General features: G+C 38.7%; 2 protein-coding genes across 14 annotated transcripts in view; one reads left to right on the top strand and one right to left on the bottom strand.

Annotated features, from left to right (window-relative positions):
• LOC108015121 (uncharacterized protein CG43867) overlaps positions 1-13557 on the bottom strand; it is a 147454-nt gene that overhangs the window by 68443 nt on the left and 65454 nt on the right. The window lies entirely within an intron of this gene.
• LOC108015123 (chymotrypsin-2) lies at positions 11816-12820 on the top strand. The gene has a single exon (XM_017081384.4). The coding sequence runs from the start codon at positions 11816-11818 to the stop codon at positions 12572-12574; it is 759 nt and encodes a 252-aa protein (XP_016936873.2). The 3' UTR covers positions 12575-12820.

Below are 13557 nucleotides of genomic sequence, written 5' to 3'. Positions count from 1 at the left end.
CAAAGAGTATCGATGAATCCAACAGCCAAACAACAATAATAATTAGGACAAGTATGTAATGGAGGATTACCATAGCAAAAAGTATAAAATAAACCATTTGCATAAAACAAAGCAAAAAACTAAATCAAAAGTATTCCGTTATAAAATTAATGAGCTTCAGGCAAACTTATTTATTACTTCCAAAAAGACCTATAAATAATTCGAACAAAGTATTAATTGGCAGCCCCAGTTCAAAAAGTGCCCCAAAGCCAATTTATCCAGCTTGAACTATTCTCATGCAAATCTGGAACAGTTTTGCTCAACTTCTCTGTTTTTTGTTTCACCTTCCCCACATAAAACTCCTGCTTGGGACGACCTCCTCTGGGTCATGCATAAATCATGGGTAAAGGGGTTAAAACAAAGGCCGAGAAGAAATCGCAAAGGGTTAAACAAGTGGCAAACTTTCGCTTTTGTTTAGTCTTCTCACCATTGAGTTTCGGTTAAGATCTGGAATCGATAGCATCGCCTGTTAGGCCACGATTTCTGGAGGTACGCGAAGGACCAGTGAAACGTTTTGCACGCCACAAAAGTCTGCTTAGCTTATTTATTATTTATAGGAGTGAAACGTTTATGAAACTGACCGAAATGCTCCAAAAAGAAAAAAAAGGGAGAATTCGAAAAGGGCAAGAGAAAAAATCTGCCAAGGCGGGCTAAGAAAATCTCCAAGTATATGTGTGGGCGAGTGTGCGGTGTTGGTGGTTTGTGGTTGATTTGATTGCTTTATGCACCCAGTGAGTGGTCGCATGAATTTCAAATAGGTCCTTTGGCTTATCTGCCCCGTTCTCCCGATTCCATACGCTTTGTTTTTCTCCTCCCATTTTTATGTATTTTCTTGTATAACCATTCAAAATATTTTTCGTTGCCAAGGAGTACAGATATACTCCACTTGAAGAATATCCAAAGTAGGAATATAAAGCTTTGATTGAACCTTAAAGCAACTGAAAGAATTTTATTGAAATTTTTATTAATTGTTACCAATACCGGTAAAAACCAGGTCAAGTAAAGCTCAGGCAAAAGCTGTGAGGAAAGAATTATAAAGCTGGAAAGCTTTAATCATTTTTGAGATACGGCCTCCGAACAGTCATTACCCTGGAAAAGATGGGGATGGAAAACAAGTGGCACCAGAACCTTGCCCTATGTTGCCACATAACGTGCTGCACACGTTTCACCGAAGAGCCAAGAGTTTAGAGTTAGAGGTGTGGGTTAGCTGAGTCAGTCTTTCTGTGTTTGTGGATGTGGGTGTTCACACAGTAATTTGAAATTCATGCGCTTTGTATGTGGAATAAATTCAAGATTTTGATTTGCTGCTACGTGTGGCAAGCTGCTCTTCTTCGTACTCGCCTTCTTTGCAATTGAAGGTGTGAAATCACACATAAAGGATAATAAAAGTAAAAAGCGTGAGAGGTTGTCAGGCTGTCAAGCCCCATAAAATGGACAGACAGGAATGGAACAGAGCAGCAGCATCAGCTGCAGGTTTACACTTTTGTTGCGCTTAGAGTTTTGTCCGACGAATACAAATAAATATGTATACGTATGCAACTAAAGTCCCCTGTGGGTCGGCGAATAGTATGAAACGAGAACATTTTTTAAAGTTTTTTTATGCCCTGTGCATAAAACATATATTCAGAGCTGCATGTGACTTTGACCATTTCCATGAAAAGTCAAGTGGCAAGAGAACAAGAGTAGTTTAATTGTTTTTACAACTTTCCGTATGCATCCAATTAATACAGCAAATTAAAATCCAAACTAAGTTTCAGTAAAACAGATAAAAGAAAACTCTGCTCCTTTGTAAATGTAATGTTTAGTTACAGGAAAATCACTTATACTTACACTTTATAGGGTTGGTTCCTTATACCTATTGCATACTTTCCCTCTTACAGGTTTACAAATTTCAAAATATACAGGGCATTAGTTCTCAAAAGAACACACCAATTGAGAAACCTAAAACATGGGTCCTAAATCTTACCCACACATATTGGTTTTTCGTCTATTGAATTGAAGCTGGTCCCCCGCGCAACCCTCCACAACCCTAACTGGTGTTTTCTGGTTACGCCCCAAGAAAAATCATCATTTAGTGACTCCCTAGGGCAAGATCAAATGCACACATGGCCACTGACGTATATATGTACATATGTATATGTATGTACATCGTACACATACTAAAGCCATCCCATACAAAAAAATAAGCTGGATACAAGACGACAAGAACTATTTCCCAGATGGCGCCATTTGGTGTGTGTGAGTGGAAAAATTTCAATGACTGCTGTTTTTTTATGCCATTCGAATAGTATTTTATAACATTTAACGCCTTCAAGATTTAAGCAATTTGTGAAGGGGATTCGTCCCCCTCAGCCGAACTAGATAAGATGCCGATGATTTCGAGGGGACAACTGAGCACAAGTCGCAATAGCACGAAAATCACATAAGTACGCGAGCATGACTTTCTTCCTCGTCCCTATTGTACTTCAGATTTGAGTTTATTTTTGAAGAATAGTTGTTTACAAAAAAAAAAAAAGAGAACCTATCATCCCCTGCAATTTACTCGAATTTAAATGCGACTAAATTGGAATAAAAACAGGGTACTAATATTAAAAAGCGAATATTTCCCACATATCTTACTAAACTAGGATGTTGGGCATACTTTAACCGATTGATTTTATGTCAGCGTAAATGTGAACACCCCAAGGAGAAATTGATTCTTTGTAGGTGTTTGTTAGAACAAGTACCTCAAACTTATTTTTCAACTATATATTAAAACTAAAGAGCGAACCAAGAATTTTTGCAAGACCTACCAATTGCAGTAGTTTATAATATGACCAAAAAAAATGTAAGCCATTAGGTATCTAAATGATGGATTCCTTAAGCTTATGCAAATACAGCAGAACCAAAATGCCCAAAATTTGTGGGGTATCAATGGCGAGAGACGAAAGAAAAAATACATGTCAATGACTTTACAGAAAGCGGAAACTCATAAAAAATAAGTGTTGACATAGCTGCCAACATGGCCGTCTTCTCATTCACCTCTGGCCCCTTAACTTTACGTCCCACCTTTCCTTTTTCTTCCTTAAGTAGCATATGTCGTCTCGGATTTGTGTCACTCACAGTCACTCTCGACCATATGCATGCGTATGAGTAAGTCGCATTTTCTTTAATTTTCTTCTTCTATCATTTTATGTTAAAGGAAACGAAATAAAAATTAAGCTTTAGACCTCTGGAAATATTTTACATATTTATTTTATATACACTCTTAATTTCAGAAAATATATTTCTGAAATGGAAATATTTAGGAACAACATTACTGGATTACATTTTTTTAAATTAAAGAGAACTTTTATGAATTATTTTTGATGATGCATGATTGGGAAATTATTTGAAACAATAAGTAGGAAATACTATTTGTGACCTTGTATGTTGTTCTTGTTGGTTCTCGTACGAATGTACCTTTCAATATATAAATATTGCTGCATACATTAAGACGCCTTTATGACTGATTTAAATAATATGGTTTTCTGATGGACTACATAACTATGTAGTAATCTCCTTGAAGTTTTTAGATGACTTCTCTACATTGGCCCATTTTCCAATCGGCTTCGAGCCTTATCTGTGGCTTATATTCCCAGGTAGTAATTAAATTTTTGTAGCGAGACTTGTATAGGTAAGCGTATATATATGTGTTCGCCACATGTGGTTCGTTGGCCTTACTAATTAATGTTATCAAATTTCGGGCATCATGGAGGTAAACATTGATTAACTTGTATTAAAACTTCCGCAGAACTAACGCAGAACTCAAACACATTTTTTTCTTGTTTCTTAATTGATAGAGCAGGTCATATTTATACAACCAAAGCGTTTCAGGATAATAAAACTCTTTTGTAAGTCAGCTCTAAAAACCCGATAATAAAACTTTAAAAGGAGCTAGTTCACCCAGAAAAAAATCCGTTCGAAACGTTCAAAAATCAAGCCCAAACGGGGTCAAAAAGTGCGTAAGCCCGTTTGTTGACAATTCATGAACGGTCGTTCATAAAATTTGACCGAAACTATAGGGTTGAGTTCCGAACGAATGGTGTCAGTTTTCGGGCTTTCTTGAGAACATAAAAATATAAAAAAAACGAGGTTTGTGTACATGCTAGACTTTCTGGACGCCTGGTAGAGATTTATTTAATTTCCCACCTTATGTTTCGTTATTGCTAGAATTTAATGTATTTTGGTTATTTTGCTGATGACAAAGATAATTTATTTATTAATTGAAGTTCATATAAACATTAGAAATAATATTTTAATAAAACTTACAATTAACAACCGTCTTCTCGCGGACTCAAACCTGTGATACCAAGTGTCGAAGGCGGACGTCTAAGCAGCTGGACCACCGAGCGAATTTTTCGAGTGCGGTCAATCGGGACACTAGACCTACATACATGTTTTCATGAACGGTGTTGATAATTTAAGAACAGCGTTCTCCCCATTTCTGTCAAGGCATTTTTCAGTGAAGCGTTCACAATTACACCTAAATGCTCATGATTTGACCATGCGGCGTTCGTTTATTGTGAACGGAACTTAGCGAACGGATTGTTGTCAAATCATGAAAAATGTTCTTTATTTGTTTCGTTCTTTTTTTCTGGGTGTTCCGGGAAACCAATATATATACCCTTGCAGTTAAGGAAATATGAAGTATTTATATTTTTGATCTGCATAACAGCCGAGTTGATGTAGCCATGTCCGTCTGTTCGCTCGTTTTTCGATTCTGATATATGTAACCATATATACATTGTACAACAAATTTCACCCAGAATTTCCCCAAGCAAGTGATATTAGCATTAAATCCAAGAATATAGTTTATATTTAAAAACATCTACATTTCTCAGTGCAAAAACGAATAACATAAAAGTGTGAAAGAAACGCCGAGAGGGTGCCGCGAAAAAAACGGCGAAAATAATTACGCAGCTTCGGAAGAAAGCGGACTAGATTTTGTAGCATTTTGGACTTTAAGTGCGATCCTCTGGAGCATAACAAAGATTTATGCCCATGCTAAAGGTAAAAAAAATGTATGCACCTAATAGTGGCCAGCAGCCAAACAACAAAGTGGGTGGTGGTATTAAGGCGAAAAGTTGACCCCCTTTGGAATTTGGCTTAAACTTTTTATTTTTGTTGTTCTTGTTGCTGCGGTTGCATGATACTGAAATTTCTGTGGCTTCCTCCTGCTTTCTTGCCCAGGAGCAGGAACAAACAATACCTTGAAAAACAAGAACTGAAGCTAGCTTCGGCAAGCTAAGATCTATATACCCTTGCAGGTTATTCAGATTTTTATAAAAAATATAAGACATTTTTGAAAAAGTTTTAAATTTTAATTGGACATGTTGATATTTTTATTACTTCGCCAAAAACCTACCGATCGAGCCTATGGCAGTTATGTGATATCATAAGCACAAATTTATACCAGAAAAATGTATACCATATATGAAAGAACTTCAACTTAGATAGCAAGAGATCTGATAATGCTAATCAAATATAAATATATTTTCTATGGTCGATTGTTTGATCCGCTCATTCCGACTCATATTCTACGTACAGGAGAAAGAAGACTTTCGGTAACATTGGCTAGATATCTTTTAGTAATGGTAGTCAAAAGTATATATATTTACAATTGTCTGACTTAAAATTTAATACACTGTGCAAAAATTTAAACAAAATTAAACTTGAGTGTTTAGCCATAAGTAATAATAATTAAAACTCCGGAGCTACAGTGGGCGGCACCAAAATTGCCGACAGGTTTACAGTTACGTTCGGCTACAAACACGTTAAGTATGTTAAATTGGATTAAAATTATACATAAGCTCTCTTTGGCTCTCGAAAATTTCCATAGTGGTATTATAGGAAAATACTTTTTTATGTCCAAAAGCCAGAAAACTAATAACTACACAGACAACATTTCCCACGAACCATTTATAGTTTTCATGATATTTGGATCCTCCTGAGCAAAAGTCCCATACAAACTTGTGTTTCATCACCAACAGACTCCGCTTTATAGCTTAGAATACAAAAACCGATGTCTGCCGACATTTTGAATTATGTGGCTTATATAATTGCACTTATCATTAATATTTTTGCTGAAACAGACTCTCAATACATGATGGCATTGCTAAAAAATAGTCCCCATCATGAACCATTACCTATGTCTTTGGACTTTGACGACAAAGTTGAAATTCCTTATTTTTTACTATTTCTCTGATGGAAAACTGCCCCTAAAAGTAATTTTTGTTTTTCTAGGAATATATTGGCCACTGAATGTTTTAATTTCGGTTTAAAGCGATTTTATGAAGATATTTTATAGGATTTGTTATAGCAATAAAACCCTTTTATTTAGTTTTATTATCTGCTCCTATATGTTGTCAAATTTGTTATTCGCTACATCATTTTATACAGATTTCTAAGTGCATTAAGCCTTCGAAATTTTCTTTGTCACCTTTTGCAGAGCGCTTATTTACCTTAGGGTGTTACTCAGAAAAAAAATATTGCAATGTACAGTTGCCTCGGGACACCTCCTCAGCCAAGTAAAAGTTTGTCAACCAAGCTTACTACTCCACGCTGCACTGCTTTATAATGCAGATGGAAAATTCTATTAAGGCAAAAGAAGGCTTCATTAAATTTACGAGCCAATTTGCCGCCTGTGGATCAGAGGGGGCTCTTTTGCCTCAGGAATGTTGACAAATTCCACAATATGTTTTCTATGGAGCTTTAGAACTTTTTGGCTTGTCCTGGCTCCCAAAAAACACACCCTATGCACTATTCGTATTTTGAAGAGCTTTCAGTCTGTCAGCGCTCGAAAGTATGCTTTAATTTTATGGCACCAACACAGTCAACTACCTCGTCCATCTTCAATGCTCTTTATTGAAATATTATGCAACTTTGTTGATGAATTTTTCGCCCGACAAACTTCAGAGCTGCATGGGGACTGCGCATTAAGCGAATCCCGGTCTCGACCAGGATAAGGGGATGAGGAGTGTGAGCAATGACTCTTCGGCCTTTTAGCATTGTCAGGTGTCTACCAGGCGCACAAATGCAGAGACAGAATGCTAAGACGCTGAGCCGGCAACAGAGGCAAAAATATTATAATAGCAATTGAGAATTGCTGATGAGCCCTGCCACCAGGCTCAGGACCCTGGCTCTTCCTGACTTTTCGGCGAACTGACAGTTAACAACAATGTGCACTAAAAAAAATTAGACTTTTTGGGTGCCTCACAAAATTCTGCACGTTTAAAACCGCGTATAAATAAATGAATAATTAGGCCAAGCTAAAATCGAGGTTAGGAAGATAAAAAAACACCACAACTGATTTCTACAATGTACAAATCAGAACTAATCAATGTAATTTTTGAAAGCAAGCGAGTTTAAATGGTTTTTCTCCAAATGCATAAGCCCGCGCTAAAGCTCTCTGCTCTTTGCACAGACTGGATGCCGAGGGAGCATTTTAATTATTCAACATTGTTGACAAAGTTTTCACTGCGTGCGTGTGAGCGGGACGGCTGTTGAGCAATATGATTTGCTGCTTGAGCAGTCAAAAGTTGGCCCACAACAACGATAAAAGCGTCAAAAAACAGAAAATTCGGTCTACGGCAGCAGCAATATGCGGCTGTAGAAAGTGGCAGAATGGCAAAAGGGGAGTGTATGCCACCAGTTAGTCGTCACTTTGTTAAAATCACCTGAGGCAATGAATTGTGATCGAATGGCCATCAACGGTGCCCCATACAACTTTCAAATTATATACTGCCTTCTCGACATGCAACCACTATGTTTTCCCCTAGTTATACCATCATCCCTCGCACTTTAAGCTTTTTCAAGGCCAATTATCATCTTGGCGACAATATGCCATGGATTCATGCTTCAATTAAGCTAGGCCCCTGCTATGGTTATCGTTTCAGTTGGGACCATGGACCAAATTGGTAGCGACTGCAATTTAATTTCTTTTCAGCAGTAGCAGTCCATAAGGGTTTCCAAAAAGAGAGTTCAAAAACGAAAGGGGAAAAAGAGGTATGGGCCCGATTGACCAAAAAGCCGGAAACACAAGACCCAGAGCTTCAGTTCGGCATTGGCGAAACATTTTTGCTCGACGCGCTTCAATAATTCTGTTTGCCCATACAGCAAACAGGGTAGAGAAGAGACAGCAAGTGTGTGGGTGACTGGTTGAAAGAAGACATGGCTAGTGGCGGAAAAGAGGGAGATGGTAAACTACACACAGAGTGCAGGCGAAGCAAACATGTTTCGAGTGGCTTTTGTGGCATTGATGCGAAGACAAAAAAAGCGCCAAACCACATGTGCAAGCATCAGGCAGTTGCAACAAAAGTGGCTGCAGTGGCACAAAGCCCGAAATAAAACAGAATAAGCTCAAAAATAGTTAAGTCCATGCGATACCCTGTATAGATGGAAATTAAATTAAATTGAAATCCCAATTGGCAATGGATATATGTAATAGCACTTACTATCCGAATTCAAGATGCCATTCTTTATGAGTACCAGGACAACAAATTCTGAGATGAGATAATGATTTGAAATTTTGCCAGATTCAAACACAACATATTTGCGTAAAAACTAAACCCATTCAAGGGTCATGTGAACAATTACAATGCAATTGTTTGCCAGTGGCAAGCCCCATTCAATACCCATTCCACGACTTACTAACTACATTCCGCAACCCACCCAGGCCAAAAGTCAGACCAATGCCAAGCAAATGTGGGAACGAAACGATATGGAATGGATCGCCGTCCTGAAGTACGGAAGCAAGATATGCAAAAAAAACCCACAGACCACTCACAGAATGGCTGGCGTCACCTTCGCCATCGTCTTAGTCATTTTCGTTTATAAGAGGCGCCGTCGCGGCCATTATCGATTAAAAAGGTCAGTAGCGCTGCATATAGCAGGACAGATGGAGATTTCGCATACACAAAACAAAAAAATGTTTTATATTATTTCGAATTAACAGGTCACATAGCAATTAGCACGGTTCATTGATATGTTTACACCCTTGCAGCCAGAAGTTGCAACGCAGTAAAGGTTACGTTTCCGACCCTATAAAGTATATATAGTATTAATGCTATCGGTAAGAAACTTTCTGAAGTTTTTTTTCTATAGCAGGTAGTATATAAGTCGGAACTAGCCAGATTGGACAACTTTAGCTTTGATAGGAATGATCGAAAAATAATAGAAACGAACTCTAGCTTTGTTGATTTTCATCATATTCTGTTTACTCGGTACAGCTCTTTTAAAGGATTTCAAATAAAATTGTTTTTTTAATCCGACGATTTCTGTAATATACGTATGATTTAACTGGTTGATATGGTTTCAGCTGCAAGGGTATATTAACTACGGCTTGCCGAAGAAGGGAAGCTTCCTTTCTTGTTTTGAAATCACCTAAAAGGAAATACAGTGAAAAGAAAGAAGTCCTCATTTGGATTCAAAATACATGGTTGCATACATTCAGACACCCTTATAAGCATTTTAACCCAAATGGTTTCTGTGGCACCCTCGATCATATAAAATTTTCTGTGTAGTAGGCTGGGCTGATGGTTCAAAAATGGTGGCCATGGTGCCCTGGCACTGCACTTTTTCTGATTAACTGTTGAATAATTTTCGGGGCTGCGGTTTTCCTTTGTGAGGGCCACTGCTAATTGAATTTGCATGACAAATTAGGGCACTCACTCGAATTAATAACGAATTGTGAATGAGAATATGAATTGTGGCAAGGATGGAGGACTGAAAGTTACTTAAAAATGTGTGCACAGTACGAACCCTTAAAAAAAGAAGCTTAAATAAATGTCGATAAGAGAAAAGTGGGTTTCACACACAATAGACTTGCATATTTAAACTCGGCACTTATACATATGTATGAATGTTTCCAGCTCCAGTCTCCATCTCCTTCATATTTTTGGCAGCAATTCGGTAGCGAGTCAAACAATGAACCTTTTGTATGCCACAACGCGTTCCTTTTTATTACTGCTGCCCTTACAGAGGAAGACACGAATATTCCACATACGTGGTTCATTGTTTGTATTGAACGCAAGGAGCACAGGGATTCGGAAAACGGTGGAGAAAGCACACAGAAAAGGAGAGAGAGAATGGCAAGCGAATTCTCGACTGAGGCGTGTTCATTTGCGCTTCAAATCTAAGAATAATAGCTGCCTTGATTACATTCACTTCGCTTTATGACAAGCAAGAAAAAAGTAGCGCAGGAGAAGGGAAGTACATGCCGCCTTGGAACAAAAGCACGCTATAGTCGAGTACCTCGACTATCAGATAGCCCTTACTCAGCTAAAGGAACCAAAGGGAAATGGAAATATTGAAGCAGCAAAGCGAGATTGAAATGCGCCACCTACCGGCGGTAGACAGATTTAAGCGGTCTGGGCGTTAGAGTGGGCGTGGCAAATTTTTTTTGGATCAATCGATAGGTATTGACGAGACCAATACATTTCAGTAAAAAATTTGTATCTAGTATAAAAATTGTGGGCGCCACTGGTTTGGGCGGTTTGTGGGCGTTAGAATGGGCGTGGCATATTCGCGTGCAAGGCTACGGAATTTAAATCTGAGATACCAATTTTCTATCTTCGATAGTTTCCGAGATGTCCACGTTCATATATACGATTTTTTGGTTTGTGAATGTTTTGTTGGTGTTAAAGTGAGCGTGCCAAATTTTTTTTTGGATCAATCGATAGGTATTGATGGGACAATACATTTCAGTTAAAATTGTTATTCTAGCACCAAAACTGTAGGAGTCACAGTTTTGGGCGGTTTGTGGCCGTTAGAGTGGGCGTGGCATTCTGCTGAAACAAACTTGCGCTGCGCAGGAATCTCAGGAATTTGCATGCCTAATCCCAGTATTCTAGCTTGTATAGTTTCCGAGATCTCAGCGTTCATACGGACAGACGGACACGGCTAGATCGACTCGGCTAGTGATCCTGATCAAGAATATATACATATACTTTATGGGGTCGGAAACGCTTCCTTCTGCCTTTTACTCTACGAGTAACGGGTATAAAAATAGAAGCTTAAAAGTCGACGAACGATAACTCTTAACGATAGCCAATACAGCAAGTGTGAATACCAAAATCGATAAATAAGAACACAAATTGTAAATTGATCCATAGCTATTTTTGCCACACTGTGCGCCTTCAGTTGGCCTCAAATGAAAAGAAATGATATTAAGTGGCATGTTGTTGCTTGTTTGCCTGAGTGGGATGTGATGTGGGAATGTGGCCACGCATGACCAACTTGCAATAACCCTCACCACGAGCACCACCACCTACAAACGGACGTCGTCTGCCTGTCTCTTGAGCTCAACACTGTAGGCCTGTTAAACATTTCGAGTATTAATTGTGTGCGAACAGCAATAACAGAGGGCATGGGCGTGGGTGTGAAAATGGTGGCGTATATTAGATTGAAGAGTAGAGGCTGGAGACGACTGACAGACCGTCGTAATTAGAGCCAGGCATGATTTTTTGCGTTATTAACTTTGTGTGTTTTTATATTATGTTTTGGGTTGGATTATTATATATAAATGACCCATTTTCCCAAAAACTCTTATCTGTATTAAATCTTATTTCCATACTAGTTGTCTTTAATGAACAACTTCGAGATTTGAGTTATTTTTAGCTACTAGTTTACTATCCAATATAACTTATTTTCGACCACCTCCCATAAACTTTTGTGCAACCGTGTCGAATGCGAATCTTCACGGTTCCCACTTCCATAGCCGATCGCATCTGCTCAGCTATTTGGGCATAGTTGTACGATGGCAACCATAGTGGAGTTACAGCTTATCCTCCTTTTAACCGCAATCAGGTACGGAAATTCCCTGCATCAGGGATCGCGGGTTCATCAACAAAATTACGGCTATGCGCTGCAGATCTACGATCCAAAGTTTATAGCAACCGGATCATTGTTCAGTGCCCGTTATATTTTAACGGTTGCGCACTGCTTCAAAAGGAATACCAAACCGGAGGAGCTGACAGTACGGGCGGGTTACGACAAGATAGCTAGGGAATTTAAAGGCAGACCAGTGGCGGGATTCCTCCGCCATCCGAAATTCTCACCTCTTACCCTTCGAAATGACATTGCCGTGCTGAGAGTCAAAGTGGCTATTGGATATTCGCGTAGAATTAACTATATAGCCCTGTGCTCGATGCCCTTGAGGCGCGATAAGGCCGCAAACCAACTGGTGATCGCAGGTTGGAGTTTGATGAATATAACCCAGTCGCTGCAATCCATTAATGTCCGGGTGGAGTTAGAGAAAAACTGCCGCCATTGGTTTCCCCAATTGCCAGGCGGAGTGTCCTGCGCTTCTACTAAAATCGGGGAAGGTCTGTGCTATGGAGACTCCGGGGATCCTCTGATCACCGGTGGTGAAATCTGTGGCCTGGCAATAGCCTTTCGGAGATGCGGAGATAAACGCTATCCCGCCCTTTTCACGGAGGTCTATTACCATCGGCCCTTTATTGCCCACGCTGTACTCACATTGGACAGAGAAATGTTAAAAAAACCAAGGGGTTGAGTCCCGAGAACTCTCTACATGCCAAATGGATTACGGAAAATTGCAGCTGAATGAAGTCTACATATGCTCAAAAGGCAGCTGGAGGACTCATCAGCAAGAAAAGAGGCAAGGAGAAATTAGAATACATACAGAACTGAATAGAATAGAATAATATAAATATAGAGCAGTGTATGTTACAATGAACGTAAGATTAAAGCAACTCCTTTTTTAATATATATGGAGGATAAAACACTTCTATCAAATTATGTATGACTGCAAAAAAATATATTTAGATTCTTTAATTGCATCATCATTTAATTGCGTCATTTGCGTTGCAAAAAAATTCCCATGGGACTTTGAAAACATTTGAAAATTTTATACAAATGTATTAGATCTTGCAGAGATATGAATCAATGAAATGATATTCCTAAGTATACTTCCATACTTATACCCTTGCAAAGGGTATAATGATTTCAGTCAGAGGTCTGCAACGCAGTGAAGGAAAAGTTTCCGAATGTTATAAGTTCACTGCTTACAGCTAACGACGAAAAACGACTACAACACCGCCAAGTGGCCACTTTTATCCTTTTATACCTCTCATTTTCCATTGCCAAGACCAAATCAATTTTCGCTTTGAATAAATTCAACAAATTGGAGTGTGTGCTACGCCACTGTGCGTGTTGAAGTTGGTTTGTTGAGGAATTGGAAAGACTTTAGGAGAGATTCTCCTGGATGGTTGGCTGGTCGCTCGAAAATCACGACACATAACCCATTAACCCGTCGTTGCATGTTAAAGGAAAGGAGACGATTTTCATACATTTTTCCTTGCATTTTTCCTATTTTTGCTGTATGCCTGCCTGCTCAGGTACAACTTTTAATGAACTCATATGTTTAAAAAGAGAAAACGCTATAGTCGTGGACCTCTGTTTTAAGATACCTGTTACTCAGCTGTCGTTCATTCCAATCGACTCCTTATAAGAATTTACAAACGCGCCACATTATGT

Source organism: Drosophila suzukii, chromosome X (assembly GCF_043229965.1).
Source record: "Drosophila suzukii chromosome X, CBGP_Dsuzu_IsoJpt1.0, whole genome shotgun sequence".
NCBI lineage: Eukaryota > Metazoa > Arthropoda > Insecta > Diptera > Drosophilidae > Drosophila > Drosophila suzukii.
Note: the sequence above shows the minus strand (reverse complement) of the source record. Positions and strands in the feature narration are given on the sequence as shown.

Excerpts from the sequence above, each read along its gene's own strand:
- LOC108015123 (XM_017081384.4), top strand. The coding sequence starts at position 11,816 with ATGGCAACCATAGTGGAGTTACAGCTTATCCTCCTTTTAACCGCAATC.